Genomic DNA, 11,410 nt, shown 5'->3' with positions numbered 1-11,410 from the left:
TGAGAGCAAAATGATCTCAAGTTTCAACCTTGCAAAGAGCAATGTCTTATCCAATGGCTTTGAAAGTTGAACCAAACATACTAATATTTTTGGCACTCATCAAATGGTAGGCCAAACACATGCAAAGTTGAACCAAACATACTAATATTTTTGGCACTCATCAAATGGTAGGCCAAACACATGCAGCTACTTTTTGCTTGTAGAAAGAAAGATTTATCGCAACTTATTTAACAAGTTCCCTTGTCGGTGATATTGTCTCCATCTATCTATATGGGATTATAAATATGTAAATATTCACTTTTCTATGAGGTGATGATTTAAGACTCAAGAGTAAGAATTGCCAAAGTCGTTTTTAAGAAAGGCAAGACCTTGGAAGCAAGAAAGCACGTTCTCGGTCAGACAAGGAAAGCAATGAATGACAATGTATTGTCCAATGGCTTGAAGGAGGAACCAAACATAAGAATGTTTTAGGCACTTATAAAGAATTGCTAAGCACACATGCAACCGGTGCCACCCACTTTCCTGAATTAAGAAGCCATAGAGTATATGATATTAACATAAAGTATAACATGGGAGGCAAGCAAGACGCCTAGGCTGACAGAGTCCACATCTAGGGTGTGTCAGGTCCTTAGCACGGTTCTACACATGCACTCACTTTTTGCATGTATAAAGAAATGGGGGGGGGGGAAGGGAGAGAAAGATGATGGGTGGATAGATCTTTGTTGGGGCTCGATCAATCAATCAACTTGGTTATTTAACAATGTGAATGCGTGACAGTGGGAGGACAGTCCTGAGAGAGAGTGTAGGTGTGGTGGGGGAGGGGCATGTTGGGGGGGGGGGCGAGGGGATCTGCCTTTGGCAGGAGACAACCCCACATGGGATTGATGCCCCCCCTCTCATCTTATAGCTTGCTTGCTTGCAATCACACTCACTGCTCATTCATTAAGCTCTCAAACCGATGCAGTAGCTCACTCTCAGGTAAAGAGAGAGATCACAGCAGTGAGAAGAGAGAGAAGAGAGAGGGCTCTTCTCTCAGGGAAGGCTCCCCCAGACGCAAAGGAGAAGAACCCCAACCCTCTCTCCCCCACTCTCTCTGTGTCTGTCTCTGTGAAGCCATAACCTTCACCTCCCATTTTTTCTTCTCAAATTTTTTGTTGGCCGTTGCCCAGTGACTAGTCTATTCTTTTCAAGGATTCCGAGTACTCGATCTTCTGCATGGACACCATCAATGGCCCTACCTCGCTCCACCTCATTCTCATCCTCCTTGTTTCTACTGTCTCCTCCTGTGCTCCTTTTGCTGCAGCAGCGGACCTTTCATCCCTCTTCTATACAACCTCCTCCGGTGGCCTTGTCGACTTTGTGGACGGGGGTCAGGAGATTCACCTAGCTCTTGACCAGAAGAATGGTGATAAGCTCTCTCTCTCTCTCTCTCTCTCTACACGCACGACAGCGGGCACACATGCACACACAAGGAGATATGTCAAGTCCCTAATTCTATGTCATCACAATGTAGTATCGTGAAGCCGATTGCCTAATTCTATGTCATCACAATGAACTATTGTGAAGTCATGAGCTCCTGCAAGTTCTTCCAATGTTATAGTGTCAACATTATTGAGTTCCTCTGCAAGGGAGCCTCTCTGGTCTGCACCTGCGGTACCCATCCACCAGTGCAATATGCAAGGTGTGCGGTACCCTTGCAGAAGCTCATGATGCTACTTGGGTTCTCAAAGTTTGAGAAATGAGTCTATAGCCTCTAAATATGTGTGTCGCCCGTTGCAGATTAGCTAACACACTCATCTGTCATTCCTATGCAGCTTCTGGCTTCCAGTCCTATGATGGCTACCTCTATGGCTGCTTCAACATGCGGATTAAGCTTGTTCCTGGTGACTCTGCAGGCACAGTTACCACCTACTACGTGAGATTCTCCCTCAATTGTGACAGTCTCAATGTATTAAGTATCGATCTGAGATTGATCCAAGAATGTTGAATTTGATTCGATTGAGTATAGGTCTCTATTGTATTGCAATGGTTCTTACTTTGTGACTTGTTGTTCAGTTCTCCTCTCTAGGCCCAACGCATGATGAGCTGGATTTCGAGTTCCTTGGCAATCAGTCTGGTGAGCCCATTATATTGCAAACCAATGTATACGCAAGTGGTGTCGGCGGGCGAGAGCAGCGGATCTTCCTGTGGTTTGATCCAACGATGGACTTCCACAACTATACAGTGCTGTGGAATGAGCTGCAAATTTTGTAAGCAACACATCAGCTCATACACGTTTCCCCCCCACCCACCCTTTTTTAGTTTTTACCTTTGGTTACCTAACATAGATAACCTGAGTGTGGTATGGTGGTGGTCTGTTCATCAAATTCGATTGCCATGAGAGCTGCTGTGAATGAGATGACCCGAATGTGGTGTGGTGGTGTGCTTCACTGGTTTCAGAAGTACTGTTTATTTACCCTGGGAAAAATGTACTTTCTAGGCCATTTCGAGATACATTCTAATATGGTGCGCTGAATCTGCACGTGTTAATGCAATGTAGGTCATTCTACATCTTTTTGAGCCCTTCCGCCTTAAGGATTAATACATCAGAACCTGATGATCCGAATGATATCAATCGCATAAGACAATTAATTATACCACCAAGCACATCAGATGGGCTAACAGTGGGGTAACCTGATGATCTGAATGACATCAATTGCATAAGGTAATGAAACCTCAAAGCGTATCAGATGAGATAACAGTGGGGATGGGGGGTGGACCAGTATACTCAGTTGTAATATAATTGGAGACTGAAGGGTAAAAATCATTACTCACGGAGCTTGATTGTTCTCAACTGGAACAAGGGGTATCCTGTCTGGACAACCTTCTTTATGCATTATCCCTTTCATCACAATGGACTGTTGAAAGATTCTAACTCTATTGCACCATCCCATGTATGTTGCTCTGTTTTTAATTAAGCTGAAAGGTGACATTGCATGTGCAGATTCTCTGTTGATGGCACACCCATTCGAGTATTCCCTAACATCGAGGCGCAGACAGGGGTGCCGTATCTTCACAACCAAACCATGAATGTCTATGCTACAATTTGGGATGGGGACAGCTGGGCAACAGAAGGAGGCAGAATCAAGATCAACTGGACACATGCACCTTTTGTGGCATCCTACAGGGACTTCAATGCAGATGGATGCACGCAGACTGCGACAGCAGATGTTGCGACATCGGCGATAGAATGTGCTTCTAGCAAGTGGTGGAACCAGGTGACATACCAGGCCCTAGACACAAATCAGCTCAGCAAGCTGAAGTGGGTACAGGACAATCTCATGGTGTATGATTACTGCACTGATGTGGCGAGGTACAACGTGACGCCCCCTGAGTGTCTTTACAACACACCCATAGCAACCACAAGGACAGCTCCATCCCCATCTTCCAATAATCCGTCTCCTCTTGCTTCTTCTCCTTCTTCCTCCCTTCCTGATACAGCTGCATCTTCCCCTGGCTCATCTCAATCCTCAGCCCCCCCACCCTCACTGATTCCTCTATTCAATTTGATTCTTATCTCTGTCCTGTCTTTCCTCTCATTGTGATCTCTGGCTTTCCTTCTTTGAGGTGAATAGTCTGATTGCCTGCTGCCATGTCTGCCCAAGATGCCTCAAGCCAATAAGGCTGTCGACCTATTCTTTGGATTCTTTTGGGGCCATACAAATTAGTTCGCCTCCCTCAATGTTCTTATTGTTTTCAGCAGGATACACTGAGATTCATTGATCTAATTTGTCTAGAGCATAATCACTGTCGATAATGTTTCCTGAGCATCATTAAGGGGTTGTGGTGTAGTGGTTTGAGTTACATGGGCGTGTGAATTCAGATCTTGCATCCCGCATCCCTCGAGGCATAATAAAAGATTCTTTTCTGGCCCAGAAGTCCTAAGACTTGAGCAAGTCTAACAGGACCTTTTTGTGCACAACCAAGTTCTCTCGTCATGGACTGTTATAGTTTGAATGCCTTGTTTGGGTTAAGTTTTCTCCCTTGCCAGATTGCATGTATAGTGAGATTAAAGCCATTGTTGAGCTGTTGGGCTGTGTTTTGGTACATTCTTGGGAGCAAGCAAGAAGAAATCAGGTTTGAGAAGAAGGCTTATACAGTATAGGGTCATAGGAATGAAGTGATGGAGGTCTTGGGAATTGCATGGCATCAAAATGGGATTGAGATTGTTAGAGAGAGCATAGTTCGTCTCTCTCCCAAATGCACGGTATTATTGCAAGGGTTTGGGGCCCCTATGTTAGGGACAGTCCAAGCTGTAAGCAAGGAGAAAGTGACAAGATCGAGTGAGATAGCAAGCAAGTTATTGGGCGAGGTAGCATGGGATCTGTTGGTAGGGTTGGGATACAAAAGAATGACCATGTTGACTGTGGAGGGTGGGCTTAAATCAAGCAAAATTTTCAGCAATTTTGTCCTTCTTCCTACTCTGGGTTTTCGTGGTTGGTATTTCTGTCTGGTTTGATTACCCTGACATAAAGCTGCAATCATCCTTCACCTGGCAGGACCATGTGCACTGTTTTGTAGCATAGTCCACATTGTAGTCCATTTGGGGATTGAAATGCCTTGTTGTGTAGTTCTAGTCCAATAATTTCATAATCTAGGTAGCATACAGAAAATCATACGCACACATTTGGTTCCTACCTTCATCAGTATTAGCATTTTCTTAGCAATGGACATGGAGTTTGGCTGTATATGGGTTGATATTAGAGTTAGTTTGCACAAGACCAGGATGTCCAACAATGTGGGCACATGTATTTTAGGTGAACATATTATGATCTGGGTCTCAATCTATGAGACTGTTCCAAGTGCACTCTTTCTTCGTAATCAATGCAACCCTTAGGCAAGTTGGTGATATTGTTGGTGCATTTAAGGGTCGAGATCTTCCATATTGTGTTTAGCACACTTATCTCTCTTTCAGATTCCAAGGTTGAGATTGTGCTGGCATGATGTTAGGATTCCCATGCACTGGGTTTAGTGGTAGCCCATCTAGAGTCATCTTAGTCTGTTAATGGCAAATCTAGCACAGCTAGAATAAGTCCATCCAATCTTGTTTGCTTTATGGAAAACAGGATGTACTCGTTTGCATAGCTAACTCTTGGTGGTGGTGCTTCGAGTCCTAAAAGCATATTTCTCAGGGATGGTACCCACAAAGGAGTGGCTCTCATACACGAGGAGATCAGGGGCCATGGTCTTGTGGAATGCCACGGTCCTGAATATGCTTTCCACGATCTTGGCTACGAGATGGCCCCCTGTGGGATGCGCCCAGAAGGCTGCCTCCATGTTGTGGATATCATCGATGAGCCCAGGGTTCAGGGGCAGGGTGTTGCATGCATAGAAGCAGTGCAGCCACCCTGGATGCCCACCATGTCTCTGACGCCATAGTTATTCCAAAAGCTATCCATGTGTAGAATTCGATCTCTAGTTTGCGAGTATAAGTTTCCATATAAATGACTGGAGATTTATATCTGGTGGAATCTTCTAGATTTTTGGTTTCATCCCCAATTCATTAATAGTCTCTTTGAAGCAAAGTATATATTGTGCCTTTGGGAATGTGCGGCATAGGGTTGAAGCAAGTATATATTGTGCCTTCGGGAATGTGCGGCATAGGGTTGAACTCGCACACCCCTCAAACTCAACCCACACCCAAACCACTACATACCTTAAAAATTTCATGACAGCCATGGAATGAGTAGGCCTTCGATATCTCTTCATATAGGTTTTCAAATGTAAATGATTCACATAGAACTACTGTTTTCTAGCACTAGAAGGTACCTATTTGCAGTGATCATATCTTTTGGAGTCTAGATATGCTGGTGATGAGATTTGATAGGCCAATAATTCATATTATTAGATACAACTTTAACTTTTACATCTACCCCGAATTTGCCATAGATTGAGAGAAAATAGTTGTCCAAAACAGGATGTAGGAAAGAAGGTTGATTTATAGGCTTTTCCCATGAATATAGGAAAGTGGCTTCTTCTCCCCTATTGATCGAGGTATGAAGGGTTGATTGATGATGATTGAGGGTGGTAAATTAGTTGAGCAAACACTTGAGTTGACCAACAATGATGTTGTTTTACCATGCTTTGATATTTATAGTTTTCATGGTAAGATATCATATCTTTAACTTCACTTTGTAGAATTGCAATTGCCAAGACCAAGCTTTTGTTTGAAGATGCAAAACTTCTCTAAATTGAGGGGCTTGGCAAATATATTAGCAACTTTCTCATGTGTGGAGTAATGAAAGTGTGACTCTTCCTTTAAGAACCTTCTTCCTAGTAAAGAGATAACAGCTGTTGTATGATTGGTTCTAGCATATAGAACTGAGTTGTTTGCTAAGTAGACACTGGAGAGGTGGTCACAAAAGATCTCTATGGAACTTGGGATGTTAATTCCTGTCTTAAAGCATCCTTCGTAACTATATAACCTCATAAATAACATTGGTTGCTCCTCTATATTCAGCCTTTGTGGATGAACGAGCAAATGTGGACTACTTCTTGCTAGTGATCTAATTGATAATACCACTCCCAACTAAGTAACAATAGCTTGATGTAGACCTATCTTTAATGCTTCTGCCCAAATCACCATCTGAGTATGCAAGTAGCTTCATACAAGAGTTAGCTTCATAAAAAGAGACCATGGTCTAGTGTTCCTTTGAACCTAAGAATCCTCTTACTTGCCATCCAACGTGATGGTCTCAATACCTCCATTTATTGGATTACAACACTTGTAGCATATGAGATATATGTTTTGTGACTGCAAGGTAGAGCAAACTTCCAACCAACTTTCTATATGTTTAAGAATCCATCATCTTTGGCTAGCTTGAGGTTATTTTGCCATTGTTGTGGGGGTTGGTTTGCAACTATCCATGTGGAATCTCTTCAAAATGTCGTGATTATATTTCCTTGGACAAATGATAATCCCCTTATTGTTCTTATCAACTTCAATATCAAGAAATTAATGAAGTTCTCCAAGTTCCTTCATCTCATATTCTCTTTGTAAGAGAACTTTAATGCCTCTAATGCATGTTTTATTGTTGTTCATTAGAATGAGATTATCTATGTGAAGAACAAGAAGTGTGATATCTAGTCATTAATACTTTATATAAAGAGTAGGATATGCAACATTATTATGAAATCTATGAGAGGTGAGGAAGTAAATCCTTTTACACATAACCTTGCTTTGTGCTTTTCAATAGAGCCATCTAGATTGAGCTCCCATGTATCATTCTTTTAAGTGAGCATTGCACTCCTCTTCCATGGTTGCAATCCACTCTTGCTTTATAGTTGCTTCTTCATAACTTAGGAGATCTCCAATGCATGAAAATTTAGCCGTAAAGGTGTAGGGATGGCATGTAGAATGTGATGTATAGGTTAATCTTTGAGTGTGAACCTTACCCTTGTAGATCTCCTTAACTTTGGTATCGTATCCTCTTGTATTATACTACTACCTATACATGATACATTACTATTTTGCATCGATACATCGCTCCCTTGATCATTTTTTTGAGTGTTTGAGGAATCTCCTAATGCTATTTGAGAATGAGGAGTTGCATTCGCATCTTCATTTGGAATTTGATGATAAGTTGATGAGTTTTCTTTGTACCACCTCTTATTTTCATCAAACACTATATCTCGAGAGACATAATCTTCCTTGAATTTGGGTTAACCAAATTGTAACCTTTAGAATGATTGTCAACCATCTTGGTGATGAGAGCATACTGAACCAAAACAACTATGCATCTTAGAACTTCAAAATGCAAATTCTACTAATGATCAAGAACATGTGGAAGATTGTGATAGGTGAAGAACAAAGACTAGCTCATGGGGATCAAAGGAATGATTGGGATAAAAGAACCATTCATGCTCAAGGATTCATCAACATCAATCAAACATCACTTAGTAGGATGCATAAACTTGCTAAATCAATGAAGGGAGTTAGGGACACATCCTTGGAAAAAGGCACATGCAAGATGAAAAGCCCAAGAACAACATCGAATCTACCAAAAGAGCAGGCCTCATGGTGGCATCTACAATGCATGTGCCCTCAAAAGCTTGCAAGAAACACCCTTCCTCTCACCAAGAAGCCATGCTAACACACATAAGAATCTGGCACACAAGAAATATGATCATCATCTTCATCCTCACTCTCTCCTTCTTCCATGGATGAAAAGAGACAAGAAAGCACATGAAAGGAAAGAGAGCAAGAGTTGTGCCAATGCAAGAGAGAAAAAAACCATGCAAGTAGAAGATAAAGAAGAGAGAAAAGGAGGTTGCAACCATCTCTCTCAACTACTTTTCCCCCAAATCACATGACTCATTTCCACTTCCTTTTTGTATTTCTTTAGAATATTTATCTTACATGGTTTTTTTCTTGAAACCTTAGAACAAGAAGGCTTGGTGATTGAAAATAAAACAACCTCTCAACCTTTCAAATTGGAAAAATGGCATACACACATTTGAAGGTCATGACTGAAGGGGATGCAATGGCAGTGGAGAAGGAGAAGAGGAAGATGCGGGAGAGAAGAGCACACATAATGTAGGTGCTGTCCAACTGAATTGACATTCTTATTGCACTATCATATTGTATATGAATAAAGAATAGGCGGTTACAATGTACACGGGTAGGCCTAGAGGCCTTTACCCCAACAACCTCCCATTAAAAGACCAATGTGGTTGGGGAGTGAAAACAAAGAAAAGAAAAAAAAAAGACAAGGTAAGGAATCATGACATCTCACCCAACACCCAACAGCCAATCGGAAAGCGAGCTGTGCAAGAAGTGTCAGGAACCTCTGCAGAAGAAGAGTCAAGCATCCCCGAGTCCATGACATCCAGGAGATGAGCGATCCCACAGCTCCATACAATGGAGAAATCCAAGAATGCTTCTCATGAAGCAAGCACAACTCATCAGTGCACAGCTGTAAAGCATCAGAGTCGTGCATAGCATCATCGTAGTGCATACAAGACAACAGAGAGCAGTCAAACTCTCTAGAGTTAATCATTGAAAGAGAGCCAACATCCCGGACACTCGTCCAACGGGGTCTCAAGACCACATGTGGCCTCAGCGAAGTGGAAGACTGACATATAACTAGCTGTCCAGCTTGCAAAACTACAAGAAAACGGCTCTCATGAGCTTGCAAGGGGTCTAGCAACTGGCCACCAACATCCTGACCCTGACTGTTATGTATAGCTACGTCATCTGGGCCAATAAGTGCCTCATTTTCAGCATAAACAACTTGTTGTAATGGCACTGTAGTTGTTATAAAATTAGTCATAAAGCGTATTGAACGCTCATCAAGAGGCTTGAGAGGTGTCTGTGTCTCATAGAAAATAGCATAACGGCTGCGTATGACTTATTGAGCATCCAAATCCCATAATCTATAGGCCTTAAAGTCACCATCTCCATAACCAAGGAGGATACATCTACGTGACATAAGCTCATGTGGCATATGTACAGATGCCCGGCAGCCAAATATCCTCAAGTAATCATAGGAGGGCTGCATGCCACTCCATGCCTCATGGGGTGTAATACCATCCAAGGTCAAGCACGACGTCATGTTAACCAAATAGACTGCCGTCATAAGGGCCTCAGCCCAAAAGCCATAAGATAACCTAGTTGTGGTAAGCATAGAAGAAATCTTTGCTTGTAACGTTAGGCACATGCCATAAGCAATCCCATAATACCATGGGTACAAGAAATCAATGCCATACTGTTGATAAGAGGTCCAAAAGCTGGGAGAGAGAGCATGACTCTCATAATCTATCTGCAAGCACCTAGGTCTGCTATCAGCAGAATCCATAAACCTGTCAAGCATAATTGCAGCATCCTCAATCTGCACCAAGGGAAAAGCCCAAACACAGTGGGTAGCATGATCAAAAAAGGTCACAAAGTACGACGCTCCACCAAGTGATTGGGAAGGCATAGGTCCATATACTGCACAATGGACAAGATCTAGAGGAGCATGCCTCGTACGATCGCCATAAGCCAAGGGGGCTTTGCAAGGACCAAGAGTACAATCAAGGCAAGCATCAAGATCTGTAAGTGACATAGGAGAGGCAGCAATGAGTCTGAACGAGACAAGATCTCCATCTCTCTATGGTGCATATGGCCTAGGCGATAATGCCATAACAATGCATGTGGTATCAGAATAACTGCAACCATAGAATCTCCCACATGAGAGACATGGACTGGGTAATGAGAGCCAACTCGAGAACCTCTGGCCAAAACCAAGCAACCATGACAGGTCTTCCATGACCTATCCTGAAGAGAAATAGAGTAACTTGCATCATGCAACTGACTGACAAAAATCAAGCTCTTACTGAGCATGGGAACATGTAAAACATCCCTAAGCATAAGAGAAGACCCCTTAGTCAAAGCTAGGTATATGTCCCCTATACCAAGAATAGCATAAGTCTACTCAAGGCCCAAAGAAATGCATCCATCAAACTCCCTGTAAGTAGAGAACCATGCTCTATGTGGAGTAACATGACAAGATGCCATAGAATCCAATAGCCAATATGGGGTGTAGGCCATATCACTGAGCAAGAAAGTTGTAGGAAAACTAGATGACAAGAGTACATGCTCAACTGCATCATCATGGGTAATAACATGTATCTCACCACTAGTAACAGTGGTAACACATACTGCATCTCCTGTATCTCTAACTCTTTGCTCATGTCGAGCCCATCTTTGTCTCTACTGCTCTCTAATCCGTCTAAAGCATTTTCTTTGAACATGCCCAAGCTTCCCACAATGAAAGCAAACATCATATGAAGTAGAAGAACCTGTAGAAGACGACAAAGAATCCAATTCATCATGAATAGGGCTATCCATAGCATCCACGAAGCTCAAGCAGTCGAGGGCTATCCCAACGGAGGGAACCTACTCATAAAGACAATCATTTGTAAGTACATCAGTGGTAGAAGCATGCTGCAAAGGCTCATGAAACCTCAACAGACGGGAGGACATAAAGGCATCAACCAAGGATGCAAAAGCTCCCACATGAAGAAGAGTCGTGGCCAACTGCATGACATAACCAACCACATTACGGTAAAGCATAAGACATCTGTCATAAGAGCATATGGTATTCAGCCATGAAATCAGCCCATAACCATAATGGTAAACATGACTCTGTAGTACATCAGACCACATAGTAGTATCTAAGTCAATGCAAGATCGGTAAGTGGCATAAGATCCTGCAATGGCCAAGCTCCAGGAGAAGCCCAAGTATCTATACAACAACATCCAAATAAGTGGCTCTATAAAGTACATGATAGTAGACAAAGTGCATAGTTGGGTAAGCATCAAGAGCAACTGCTCTCTGACCTGTATGGGCAAAAGCAACCCAACTAGCATAGAAGCTAGGCAACACAG

At 42.5% G+C, this 11,410-nt stretch overlaps 1 protein-coding gene across 1 annotated transcript; it reads left to right on the top strand.

The window, feature by feature from the left end:
* Positions 1-828: 828 nt before the first annotated feature.
* On the top strand, positions 829-3,767 carry LOC148011128 (xyloglucan endotransglucosylase protein 7-like). Its single transcript, XM_087669909.1, has 4 exons — positions 829-1,405; positions 1,815-1,915; positions 2,056-2,249; positions 2,984-3,767. The coding sequence occupies exons 1-4, from the start codon at positions 1,216-1,218 to the stop codon at positions 3,582-3,584; spliced, it is 1,086 nt and encodes a 361-aa protein (XP_087526035.1). The 5' UTR covers positions 829-1,215; the 3' UTR covers positions 3,585-3,767.
* The last annotated feature ends 7,643 nt before the right edge of the window (positions 3,768-11,410 follow it).

Source organism: Lygodium microphyllum, chromosome 28, assembly GCF_053477565.2.
Source record: "Lygodium microphyllum isolate KBCC chromosome 28, Lygodium_microphyllum_v1.1.10, whole genome shotgun sequence".
NCBI classification, from domain to species: Eukaryota; Viridiplantae; Streptophyta; class Polypodiopsida; order Schizaeales; family Lygodiaceae; genus Lygodium; species Lygodium microphyllum.
Note: the sequence above shows the minus strand (reverse complement) of the source record. Positions and strands in the feature narration are given on the sequence as shown.